At 44.5% G+C, this 13572-nt stretch overlaps 2 protein-coding genes across 2 annotated transcripts in view; one reads left to right on the top strand and one right to left on the bottom strand.

Annotated features, from left to right (window-relative positions):
- The window catches only part of LOC124019716 (CD82 antigen-like), an 8268-nt gene extending 5558 nt beyond the window's left edge, over positions 1–2710 (bottom strand). The window contains exons 1-4 of the mRNA XM_046335130.1: positions 2331–2710; positions 2083–2161; positions 1641–1753; positions 1235–1309 (exon numbers count right to left, since the gene is read on the bottom strand). Of these exons, the coding sequence (XP_046191086.1) occupies positions 1235–1309; positions 1641–1753; positions 2083–2161; positions 2331–2396 (333 nt within the window). The 5' untranslated portion in view covers positions 2397–2710. The remainder of the gene's footprint in view (positions 1–1234; positions 1310–1640; positions 1754–2082; positions 2162–2330) is intronic.
- A 2643-nt stretch (positions 2711–5353) lies between these two features.
- On the top strand, positions 5354–8311 carry LOC124019706 (THAP domain-containing protein 5-like). The gene is made up of 3 exons (XM_046335115.1): positions 5354–5496; positions 5878–6064; positions 6591–8311. The coding sequence occupies exons 1-3, from the start codon at positions 5414–5416 to the stop codon at positions 7401–7403; spliced, it is 1083 nt and encodes a 360-aa protein (XP_046191071.1). The 5' UTR covers positions 5354–5413; the 3' UTR covers positions 7404–8311.
- The last annotated feature ends 5261 nt before the right edge of the window (positions 8312–13572 follow it).

The raw sequence follows: 13572 nt of genomic DNA, 5'->3' as shown, positions 1-13572 counted from the left end.
CTGTCTGTCTGTCTGTGTGTAGAAACAAAGCAGTTATCATAGTACTGTCTGTCTGTCTGTCTGTCTGTCTGTCTGTGTAGAAACAAAGCAGTTATCATAGTACTGTCTGTCTGTCTCTGTGTAGAAACAAAGCAGTTATCATAGTACTGTCTGTCTGTCTCTGTGTAGAAACAAAGCAGTTATCATAGTACTGTCTGTCTGTCTCTGTGTAGAAACAAAGCAGTTATCATAGTACTGTCTGTCTGTCTCTGTGTAGAAACAAAGCAGTTATCATAGTACTGTCTGTCTGTCTGTGTAGAAACAAAGCAGTTATCATAGTACTGTCTGTCTGTCTCTGTGTAGAAACAAAGCAGTTATCATAGTACTGTCTGTCTGTGTGTAGAAACAAAGCAGTTATCATAGTACTGTCTGTCTCTGTGTAGAAACAAAACAGTTATCATAGTACTGTCTGTCTGTCTCTGTGTAGAAACAAAGCAGTTATCATAGTACTGTCTGTCTGTCTGTCTGTCTGTCTGTGTAGAAACAAAGCAGTTATCATAGTACTGTCTGTCTGTCTGTCTCTGTGTAGAAACAAAGCAGTTATCATAGTACTGTCTGTCTGTCTCTGTGTAGAAACAAAGCAGTTATCATAGTACTGTCTGTCTGTCTCTGTGTAGAAACAAAGCAGTTATCATAGTACTGTCTGTCTGTCTCTGTGTAGAAACAAAGCAGTTATCATAGTACTGTCTGTCTGTCTCTGTGTAGAAACAAAGCAGTTATCATAGTACTGTCTGTCTGTCTCTGTGTAGAAACAAAGCAGTTATCATAGTACTGTCTGTCTGTGTGTAGAAACAAAGCAGTTATCATAGTACTGTCTGTCTCTGTGTAGAAACAAAGCAGTTATCATAGTACTGTCTGTCTGTCTCTGTGTAGAAACAAAGCAGTTATCATAGTACTGTCTGTCTGTCTGTCTGTCTGTCTGTCTGTCTGTCTGTCTGTCTGTCTGTCTGTCTGTCTGTCTGTCTGTCTGTCTGTCTGTCTGTCTGTCTGTCTGTCTGTCTGTCTGTCTGTGTAGAAACAAAGCAGTTATCATAGTACTGTCTGTCTGTCTGTGTGTAGGAACAAAGCAGTTATCATAGTACTGTCTGTCTGTCTGTCTCTGTGTAGAAACAAAGCAGTTATCATAGTACTATGCAACAACATGTTAATACAGCCCATTTTCTCTGAGATGCTTAATGCTTGGTCCTGGACATACCTTTCCATGATTTAACAAAATGATGAAGGTGACAAACAGCTGACCAAGGATGATGCAGATCAGGAAGCCCATATACTGAGAGGAAAGACAGAGAGTTGACTCAAATCAGTTAGATCACCACAAACACTACACTAGGAGCTTAAGGATGAGTCACGTGTGTGTGTGTGTGTGTGTGTGTGTGTGTGTGTGTGTGTGTGTGTGTGTGTGTGTGTGTGTGTGTGTGTGTGTGTGTGTGTGTGTGTGTGTGTGTGTGTGTGTGTGTGTGTGTGTGTGTGTGTGTGTGTGTGTGTGTGTGTGTGTGTGTGTGTGTGTTTACATTTACATTTAAGTCATTTAGCAGACGCTCTTATCCAGAGCGACTTACAAATTGGTGCATTCACCTTATGACCGTAACGAGACCACTCACCAGTAGTAGGAAGCACCTGTTCTCCAGTTGGGCTCCCATACACCCCAGGATAGTGACACCAACCACCACTAGACCAATGATGAACAGTCCCCCAGCTACAGTCTTCACCTCAACTACACACACACACACGCACGCACGCACGCACGCACACATCACTCGCACACACACACACACACACACACACACACACACACACACACACACACACACACACACACACACACACACACACACACACACACACACACACACACACACACACACACACACACACACACACACACACACACACACACACACACACACACACACACACACACACACAAACACACAGGTGTGTTTTCAGAGGAACAATCACACCCTTGTCTCTCTCATAACATTTGAGTTAATATAGAAACTCTGAAATGTGACAAATGCCAATTCTCTGTCCAGTATAACTTACCAGAGCTGAGAATTGCAATGAAATTGTCCTTGTCAAACAATATCCACACCGCACATCCAAAGATACAGAGCCCCAGAATCTGTGTAGAGGATTCAGAATGCTGCATGTCACTTCATATGTAGTACATGAAACCCCCATGTCGAGAGGCAAAGCCTCATCTCTGGATCGTTTTTAGAACATTCAGATGAGGAACGCTAGCTGGTTAAGATTAGGGTTTGGTTGAATTCTCCATCTTTTTTTGTTCTTACCAAGAAAACAGAGTTGAAAACTGCTGCGAAGAATTTCAGAATTTGAAACTTGTCGTCCACCTTCATGATGTCTTCCTGATATTTGATCTGTGGTTTCTTCTCACTGACACGGCGACGAGCAACACCAATGGCAGACAAACTATTTTTCCCTCACCTCCCTATCTGCCTGACTACTGTCTGCCTGACTACTGTCTGCCTGACTACTGTCTGCCTGACTACTGTTAAGGTAATGCTTTATTTGGTAGGTGCCATTTCCTGGTTCCATCACCTTGGGAACAGAGTCCAGCTCCTCGTTGTTCTTAATAATTAACTACTCCCACGCATGAAGGTATCACACACACACACACACACACACACACACACACACACACACACACACACACACACACACACACACACACACACACACACACACACACACACACACACACACACACACACACACACACACACACACACACACACACACACACACACACACACACACACACACACACACACACACACACACACACACACCTATCTATCTATCTATCTATCTATCTATCTATCTATCTATCTATCTATCTATCTATCTATCTATCTATCCTACCTACCTACCTACCTACCTACCTACCTACCTACCTACCTACCTACCTACCTACCTACCTACCTACCTACCTACCTACCTACCTACCTACCTACCTACCTACCTACCTACCTACCACCTACCTACTTACCTTACTGATACTTGAAGTGCTGTGGTCAAAGCAGCCTGTGCTACCTACAAAACCACATGGCTGTGAATAATTCAGGAGAAGGAAAACACAGGTAGTTACTGATTTACGCACACACACACACACACACACACACACACACACACACACACACACACACACACACACACACACACACACACACACACACACACACACACACACACACACACACACACACACACACACACACACACACACACCTACCTACCTACCTAACAAACTGCAGTGTTCCTCACCGGGCTTACTGTAAAACATCACTGCAGTGTTCCTCACCTGGCTTACTGTAAAACATCACTGCAGTGTTCCTCCCCTGGCTTACTGTAAAACATCACTGCAGTGTTCCTCACTGGGCTTACTGTAAAACATCACTGCAGTGTTCCTCACCTGGCTTACTGTAAAACATCACTGCAGTGTTCCTCACCGGGCTTACTGTAAAACATCACTGCAGTGTTCCTCACCTGGCTTACTGTAAAACATCACTGCAGTGTTCCTCACCTGGCTTACTGTAAAACATCACTGCAGTGTTCCTCACCTGGCTTACTGTAAAACAAAGTGTTCCTCATCTGTAAAACATCACCTGCAGTGTTCCTCACCTGGCTTACTGTAAAACATCACTGCAGTGTTCCTCACCTGGCTTACTGTAAAACATCACTGCAGTGTTCCTCACCTGGCTTACTGTAAAAAGCAAAACAAAGGATTGATTACTGTACTTCTATATTTCCCTCAACCCTGTCTTGTGGATTTGGCCATAGGTTCTCATCCACATTTCAATGGATGTTTTCATGAGCCAACCATCTTGGGAAGAATCTTTGGGCGAATCCAGGCCTGACACTGGTCTGCCGGGATGTCATTGCATGCGTCATCCATGGCCTGGAGAAGGGTGGCTTGTTCGTGAGGGAGCCTATCATATACCTTCCACCTCCATGTGGAGACAAATTCCTTTATCGGGTTTTTAGGAAAGGAGAGTATGGGGGTAAGTACATGGTGGTAAATTGTGGATGGGCCTGAAACCATGCTTGCACCATTTGAGCATGGTGGAACCTGACATTATCCCACACAATGACATAGGTCATGACGTCAGCTCTACAGACCTGATTTAGCCCATCAAGGAAGGTTACATTCCAACAGCGAATCATGTGGCTGCCTGCAACTCAATATATAGAGTATATTGAGAAGAGAGCTTAAGTTGTTGTTCGACCAAACATTAGAATGGGCAAGATGCGTAATCTAAGCAACTTTGACCGCGGTATGATTGTTGATGCCACACATGATGATTCCAGCATCTCAGAAACAGCTGCTCTCCTGGGTTTGTTACACACTACAGTCTCTAGAGTTTACAGAGAATGGTGCGATAAACAAAACACATTCAGTGAGCGGCATTTCTATGGGCAAGAACACCTTGTTAATGAGAGAGGTTAGAGGTGAATGTCCAGACTCTTTCAAACTAACAGAAAGGCCACAAAACAGTTGTTTAAAACAGTGTGCAGAATGGCATCTCTTAATGTACAACACCGTGAATAATTCAGGCTGTTGTGGAAGCAAAAGGGGGTCCTACCCAGTACTCGATAGGTGTACCTAATAAAGTGGCTGGTGAGTGTACAGTAATGTCAGATCTGAAAACATGGTCTGGAAAAGTGGTACATGGGACCATAGAAACAGTGTCTGATAAATAATGATGATGAAATATTACATCCATAGATAATGTAGCACAATTAGTTCATGTTCCACGATAATTGGTGTCAATGGATCTCATTATCCCGAAACTTTCATGATCTAAACATGGCATATTGTTTGTCAGTTTCCATAAAACTCTGCATTAAGAGTAATGCAACTGTTACTCATCATTTGGAGCAGTTGTATCAATTGATAGTTAGATCATTGTAATGAAATGAATAGACAGTCATCTCAGATGTAATGTTGCCATTGCATTTTGAAATGGTAATACTTTGATGTTAAGTTGTGTCATTTTGAACAGGTGATTTTAGTTCAATGAACAAATGATCTTAGCTTTATGTGTATTGTATCCAAGCAATTGGAAAAAGTGTTTTGAAAAGTTTGCATTTTGATCATTGGTTGTGTGTTTTGTGTATAGAGTTTTGAAAAATGACATCAAGGTTCCGAAATTAGTGCTAAAAGTGATTGTAAAAAAACTGTAATCTAAATGCAGGAGGGCAGTTCCACCGCCAAGCGCTAGAGGGCAGTGTCATTTGGACACTGAGCCACAACTTACGTGCCGCAGCAACTCTCTTCTCTGCCGCAGCCATACAGTAGAGGAAGACCGAAAGACTTCCGCGTACAGACGTTTAATGTATTTTCAGGTGAAATATGCCCCGTTACTGTGCTGTAAAACTTTGCAAAAATCGTGGAGGAACACCCTCTAAAGAAAACAAGAGAATAAGCTTTTACCCGTACGGTATCTATTATTTTCCCATCACGTTTCTATGTGCAGAGACAGTCCTACTCCTAGCTAGCTTAACGAGCATGCTCATATTGGTTGCTGGCTAGGGTTGTGTATCCAGCAGTGCCCTCAGAACAAATAGTTAGCTGTCATAGAAAAACACGAAGCCTCCTTTGTTTACCATTGTGTATAACAATTGACGAATGACTGGTGTTGCATTTGTTAATATTGTGTTTCTTGGTCTTCAGCCTAGGCTGAAACACTAGTAACGTTACAGAAGCAATGCTTTGTATGTAATCTTGGTCATTTGGATGGGGCTGACAAATTGAATTAGGGCACGTCAACAAATGTAGCTGTCTTAACAACATGTTTGTATTGTCTCCTCACACAGGTTCCCTTTGCAAGATGAGGTCAGGCTGCAGATATGGGTAGACAACATGAAGCGAGAGGAGTGGACCCCCAGCAGACACCAGTACCTGTGTAGTGAACATTTCACTGAGGACTGCTTTGACCTGCGATGGGGGATCCGGTACCTGAAACACACGGCCTTCCCTACCATCTTCCCTCACACACATGATGTAAGTAGACGGACACCCCTTCTGTGACACACAACAAAATTAGCAGAAGTCTTAATGCACATTTCCAGAAAAGTGACAGCTATTAAGAGTTTCACATTAGTTTGATCATGCATTTTACACTGATCGTCATTGCAGTGTACAAAGCATTGTGTTGGGATATTTTCTTTGGGATTCATCGGGGCTGGGGTCAATTCAATTTGAAGGCAGTAGATTCAGGAATTTATTTTAATGAAAAATTCAACAATGGAAAAAACAGTTTTGAAATGAATAGCTTCTACTCCTCGGTTTATTGAGAATCATTGAAAATAGGTGCTGTTTAAAGTGCAACATCAAATTGTATTGGTCGTACAACATATTTTGCAGTGAAACGCTTTAATTTCTAGATCCAACAATGCAGTAACCTAATAATACAAAATAATACACACAAATCCCCCCAAATAAAAATACATAAATTACAGCACTATACATGGCTATATTATGACAGCATGATTTCTGCTTGTGTTTAATCATCACTCTTTCCCCCCAGGATGCAGATAAAACCGTTTCCACCAGTAAGAACACCACCAAGCCCAAAACCAGGATATGCAACGCCAACATTGAACTCATCCGCTCCCCCTCCCCTCCTGGCAAGAATACACCTCTGATTCTGAAAAGGACAGTCAGAGTGGAACCAGTCGTGGTGAGTGTCACTCCTGTCCCTAACCCTGAGGATGCCAGTGAATCTACGGTCACTACACTGTTATATGAAAGACCGCTTGTTTCAGACACAGAGGCCTCTACTCCTAGTGAAATGGTCCTGGGGGAGGTGATGCTCTCAGAGACCCAGGCTGCAGTGTGTGAGGTGAACAGAGAACTATCTGGAGACAGTGGTGGGATACTGGCAGCCTCATGCTTGAACCTGTCTGGTGAGACACAGACACTGCAGCAGCTGGATACACTGGACTCCACTGTGACTGTGCTCTGCTGTGAATCCGTCGTCCCTGTCGGCCGTTTCTCTGAATGTGAAGCCACGGTGGACGCCCTCCATGTGGCCCTCGGTCAGACGTTTAGGATCTTCCCTCTGGAGCTGCGGAGGGAGGAGTGGGTGGGAGACCTGGAGGGGGGACACATCTCTGTGTATGAGCACTCCTACTCCAAACAGGACACGGACCAGGAACAGCTGTGGAGGAAGACAGCCAGCCTCCACACCAAGATCATGGAGCTGGATAGGAGAGAGGAAAGCACCATGGCTAAAATACGATCGCTTGAGATCGAGATGGCACATCTGCAGAAGAGCAACATTGTTTTAAAAGACAAGCAGAAATTACTGGAGGACTATATTACTTCTGCGTTGCTCTGATGTCTTAATCGTAGTGCTTTGTTTCCATTAACAACAGTCTTTCTAATGAGATGTATTTTGTATAGTTATTACAGTCTCAATCACTTGTACTTATTTCTTATCTGTTTACATGTTTCACCAGAGTTATATTACTTACTAGTAGTGAGGCCCTTCTTGAAGAGCGTTGGTCAAGGCTAGAATCTGTTCTCCAGCTCGTTCTAGTCCTTCCGTTTGTCTCCACTAGGTGGCACTGTGTCTTGAGGACAGGCCCTGGCACGATGCATTACTGTTTCATGTTTCGACATCACTGACTGACATGTTGTCAATATTAGTGGTGTAATTTGGAGCGTTTTAAGGGAAGTGATATTCCCTATTCTTGTGCTACAGTTGGCTGCTTGTTTTATTCAATGGTATAGTATTCGTATCTCATATCAAATCTACTGTGCGGTCATACAGATCCTTACTTTGCTGGTTATTAATGTATGAAAAGGCATATGTTTTTCACTAATGTTTTATGTTTATTAGTATAATAACAAGCAGCCTACGGTACGTATCCGAGTGACTGAGACGACTACACCGTTTTAGGTGCATCTTCTTGGTTCTAATTGAATAGTTGAATGGGAAAAGGTGCAATCACTATTCAAAATATAGGTTTTATTCAAGCAACTATTAAAAGCTTGACGTTTCGGCCTTCGTCAATTGCCTTAAATAGACAGGTTCTGATAAATGAACCGGTTCTGGTGAAGGCCATTGAAGGCCGAAACGTCAAGCTTTTAATGCTTTCTCAAATAAAATAATACATTTGAATGTTAACCAAGCTTGGCACCTTTTTGATGATGTAACTGGTTGATCCTTGACTCCCATTGGTTGGACGTCCTCTACTTCTTTCCATAAAGAAATTAAATGGTCAACTGATTTCTCATCAATGAAAATGCAACATTGCGGTCCTCTTTCTTGATGGAGATGGCTTACATTACCTGCAACCCTTTTATCAATGCACTGGCAATGACATCACACGTGTCATGATGAAACTGATGGTGCTTTCAAGACAACTGGTCAAATCATGACGTCAGTGATCTTCATGTTGGAGCTTTATGCAGCTGGGGGGTTCTAGCTCCGACTCCTTCTGGAGCTCCGACTCCTTCTGGAGCTCCGACTCCTTCTGGAGCTCCGACTCCTTCTGGAGCTCCGACTCCTTCTGGAGCTCCGACTCCTTCTGGAGCTCCGACTCCTTCTGGAGCTCCGACTCCTTCTGGAGCTGACATCCTTCTGGAGCTCCGATTTTCTGGAGTCCCCGACCTTCCTACCTATGGATCGCTGACATCATGATTTGACCTTATATTTTATGGAGTCCCCGGGCTTCAGTGGCCTAAGTCCCCGGGCTTCAGTGGCCTAAGTCCCCGGGCTTCAGTGGCCTGAGTCCCCGGGCTTCAGAGGCCTGAGTCCCCGGGCTTCAGAGGCCTGAGTCCCCGGGCTTCAGAGGCCTGAGTCCCCGGGCTTCAGAGGCCTGAGTCCCCGGGCTTCAGAGGCCTGAGTCCCCGGGCTTCAGAGGCCTGAGTCCCCGGGCTTCAGAGGCCTGAGTCCCCGGGCTTCAGAGGCCTGAGTTCCCGACTTGGAATTCCGAGTTGAACGACCGTTCAAAGCTATTTTTCTCGGAGCTCGGAGCTCGTTTTAATCCGAATTCACAGATGTTTTGAACGCACTGAAGTCGGAAATTTCCAAGTTCACAGTTGTTATGAACGTGGCGTAACCTCGAACCAGAACTGACCGTTTCATTTCACATCACTTGTTGTGAAACATAATGTGAGCAAACCACTAGCATTCCATAGGAGCAACAGCAGAGAGATATAGCAGATACATAAAGCACAACAGCATTGATAGAAGGGCTGCTTGTAGGAAGGGCTGCTTGTAGGAAGGGCTGCTTGTAGGAAGGGCTGCTTGTAGGAAGGGCTGCTGGTAGGAAGGGCTGCTGGTAGGAAGGGCTGCTTGTAGGAAGGGCTGCTGGTAGGAAGGGCTGCTGGTAGGAAGGGCTGCTGGTAGGAAGGGCTGCTTGTAGGAAGGGCTGCTTGTAGGAAGGGCTGCTTGTAAGGAAGGGCTGCTGGTAGGAAGGGCTGCTTGTAGGCTATTGTGAGATGAAGAGAGCTCTAACCACAGTGTAGACGACACGCTGTTATTTTGACCTGAGATCTATAAGAGAAACGTCACACGCCTCACAGAGCCACTCTGAAGACACACGACATTGTCACTTCCCCAGTTTATTGATCTCGGGTAAAAAGAACAGCATGTACACTGAGATGACTGATTGATTACTAGTCTGCAATGCTACAAAGTCAACTTCACAGCAATGTTATTGATATCCGAGAAGAACTCTTGAGCAGTAATGAAGAAGCTGGGGACTTCACTGACGATTTAGAATCATATAGGTTGACTTTGATCATGTAAAGATTGGCCTATAGGTCCTGTCCTTGGCTCTAGATGATTGGCCTATAGGTCCTGTCCTTGGCTCTAGATGATTGGCCTATAGGTCCTGTCCTTGGCTCTAGATGATTGGCCTATAGGTCCTGTCCTTGGCTCTAGATGATTGGCCTATAGGTCCTGTCCTTGGCTCTAGATGATTGGCCTATAGGTCCTGTCCTTGGCTCTAGATGATTGGCCTATAGGTCCTGTCCTTGGCTCTAGATGATTGGCCTATAGGTCCTGTCCTTGGCTCTAGATGATTGGCCTATAGGTCCTGTCCTTGGCTCTAGATGATTGGCCTATAGGTCCTGTCCTTGGCTCTAGATGATTGGCCTATAGGTCCTGTCCTTGGCTCTAGATGATTGGCCTATAGGTCCTGTCCTTGGCTCTAGATGATTGGCCTATAGGTCCTGTCCTTGGCTCTAGATGATTGGCCTATAGGTCCTGTCCTTGGCTCTAGATGATTGGCCTATAGGTCCTGTCCTTGGCTCTAGATGATTGGCCTATAGGTCCTGTCCTTGGCTCTAGATGATTGGCCTATAGGTCCTGTCCTTGGCTCTAGATGATTGGCCTATAGGTCGTTCCTGTCCTTGGCTCTAGATGATTGGCCTATAGGTCCTGTCCTTGGCTCTAGATGATTGGCCTATAGGTCCTGTCCTTGGCTCTAGATGATTGGCCTATAGGTCCTGTCCTTGGCTCTAGATGATTGGCCTATAGGTCCTGTCCTTGGCTCTAGATGATTGGCCTATAGGTCCTGTCCTTGGCTCTAGATGATTGGCCCACGCCCTTGTTCTGTGTCTGTCCAATAGAATGTAGCAGCAGCACAAATACAAGGACACAACAACCAATCATGTCGGTCATAGGAAACCAATATTTATTCAATTCCAGATGTTAATTGCTGTGCTTGTGTGTTTCAATGCAGTACCTTTGTGTTCGCAAACACATCTAATGAACTTTATATTACATTAGAACATGGCCCTCAAAATGGCAATCTGATTTTGCTCCTCACTCTTCTGCCTTTAGGCTCTTTCCTGGTCATCTGACTGCAGCTCTGTCTGTTGCCAAGTGATAGTCTCATCCTGTTTGTATCCTAGATCCTATGCAGAATGCAAACTGCCATCGGGCAGCTGTTATGTCTGCACTGCACCAACCCAGAGGGGTATTTCAGAAAGCAGGATGATTAACTTAGACAGCTAACTTTGATTAGCAGCCACATGTAACTGTTGATGTTCTGGTTGATTAAGAAAGCTATTTTTTATTGGTTGTTTTTATTGGTTGTTTTTATTGGAAACTTCAGAACTGTGAAGTTATTTCAGGCTGTTTTGTACAGTTAGCTGCTAACTCATTGATCCAGGTTTCTGGAGCAGCAGCCGATTCACAGGGTTTGTGTGGATACAGGAAGAACTCCAGGTATGTTTGAACTGAACATCTAAGCACTGAATTTTTGCCTTAGAAAATGCACTTACTTTAATTGTAGCCATAGTCATAACAAAAGAGAAGTGGTTGTTAGGTCCATTTTTATCAATGATAATTATATGCTGATGCATTCATCATAGCCGACCTTTCTAAAGGCTCATTAGATGCCAAATGTTCACTTAGTCTCCCGTTGACTTCGCTGCACGACTACGTCAACATTCGTTAGGATTCACCCCTGCATCTTTCTGCCTCCATCCCCTGAGACAAACGCCTCCCATCCCTGGGACCCGAGGCCTGGTCTGCTTCCCAAAGGGGCTGTATAACACACTACCATGGCCCATTTGGAACACGCTCCCTGACTGCACTTGCCTGAACGACTCGTGTGAATAAATGAGGTGCATTATTCCAACGCATTAGTCAAGACTCTAAACAAACAGACTTAATGGGGGCCATTGTTTGTTCTGTACTTAGAGTCTAATTTCATTTCAGAGTAATACGTCTTTTGATGGTATTATTATTGTTGTTTGTGAAAGGCTAATGCTAAATGAAGCATCCAGCCACTGTGCTATGTCCATTCAAACATAGAGTATACTTGTAGTAGTTGAAGGCAAGCTACTAATCACCTCGAGTCTAAAGTATAAACATGTGTTATGGTGTTGTCAGAACAGGTCAGTCGTTTTTGATTTTCATTTGAGACAAATGACTCCAGAAAGAAAAGAACATTTACACGATCATTATTGGTTCAATTGAGTCATGGCGCTGTTCAACGTGTTTCATGCACATACGTAACCTGACGCAGCGGGCATTTCTCTCTGGTCCTGATGAGAAGAATGTACTGTCGGGGGAGGTTCTCTTCTGCACTGTTGAACCAATCCAATAAATGTGGAGGAGGAGTTAAGATGGAGCCTTGTTGACGTCCTAAAGCAGAAGTCCCGTCACAGACTCTTCCTATTTCCCCTGAAAACCAGACGCATCCGGTTGTTACCGACCCGCCGGGGGTGGAGGAGATGAGACACGAAGACATCCAATTCATTCACCATGGTTATGTCCCAAATGGCACCCTCTTCCCTTTATAGTGCACTACTTATGACCAGAACCCTATGTGGGGAATAGGGAGCCATTTGGGATGCCCACATGAAGAGATCCAATCTATCTCTGAGACTGTGCTTTTAATGTATGTGAAGGGATTAGATGGACATACCAGGGCATTCTTTAACGATCACTCAATCTTCATGTTAAGCCTGACTGTTGATCTCTCCTGGAGATAGAGGATGACATGTCTGATCACAGAGCTGTTGATCTCCTGGAGATAGAGGATGACATGTCTGATCACAGAGCTGTTGGTCTCCTGGAGATAGAGGATGACATGTCTGATCACAGAGCTGTTGGTCTCTCCTGGAGATAGAGGATGACATGTCTGATCACAGAGCTGTTGGTCTCTCCTGGAGATAGAGGATGACATGTCTGATCACAGAGCTGTTGGTCTCTCCTGGAGATAGAGGATGACATGTCTGATCACAGAGCTGTTGGTCTCTCCTGGAGATAGAGGATGACATGTCTGATCACAGAGCTGTTGGTCTCTCCTGGAGATAGAGGATGACATGTCTGATCACAGAGCTGTTGGTCTCTCCTGGAGATAGAGGATGACATGTCTGATCAGAGCTGTTGGTCTCTCCTGGAGATAGAGGATGACATGTCTGATCACAGAGCTGTTGGTCTCTCCTGGAGATAGAGGATGACATGTCTGATCACAGAGCTGTTGGTCTCTCCTGGAGATGGAGGATGACATGTCTGATCACAGAGCTGTTGGTCTCTCCTGGAGATGGAGGATGACATGTCTGATCACAGAGGGACTAAAGAAGGGTCTGAGGACCACTACAGTCTCTCTTTCTCTCTCTCTCTCTGTCTCTCTCTCTCTCTGTCTCCCTCACTCTTGCTAACTCACAAGCATACTTAGAACCACTACAGTGTCAACGGGGAGGAGTGGCCATAACCACTCCCAAGACATACTAATATAGCTTAGCCTACAATTATCACGGAGACACAAAAGCCCCACAGTAAGCACTCTGAACCACAGAAGCCAACGAAGAGTCCAAATTGAGTGTTTGTTTGCAGTACAAGACGAGCCAAGTAAACAAACCTGTGGTTACTGACAGGTGTTCCCATCATTGTTCATTAGAAATCATCTGTAATTGGGACTGATTGGCTGGGAGAGAAGTCTCTTAATTGATTTGGTATTGAATGCTCAGTAGGTGTCCATCAAGGCTAATTGAGGCTTGTTCATCAAGTAAATGAACAACATGGTTCTTCAGTTAAT

Source organism: Oncorhynchus gorbuscha, unplaced genomic scaffold, assembly GCF_021184085.1.
Source record: "Oncorhynchus gorbuscha isolate QuinsamMale2020 ecotype Even-year unplaced genomic scaffold, OgorEven_v1.0 Un_scaffold_656, whole genome shotgun sequence".
NCBI classification, from domain to species: Eukaryota; Metazoa; Chordata; class Actinopteri; order Salmoniformes; family Salmonidae; genus Oncorhynchus; species Oncorhynchus gorbuscha.
The sequence above is the reverse complement of the archived record's forward strand: the minus strand, read 5'-3'. Positions and strand labels throughout refer to the sequence as shown.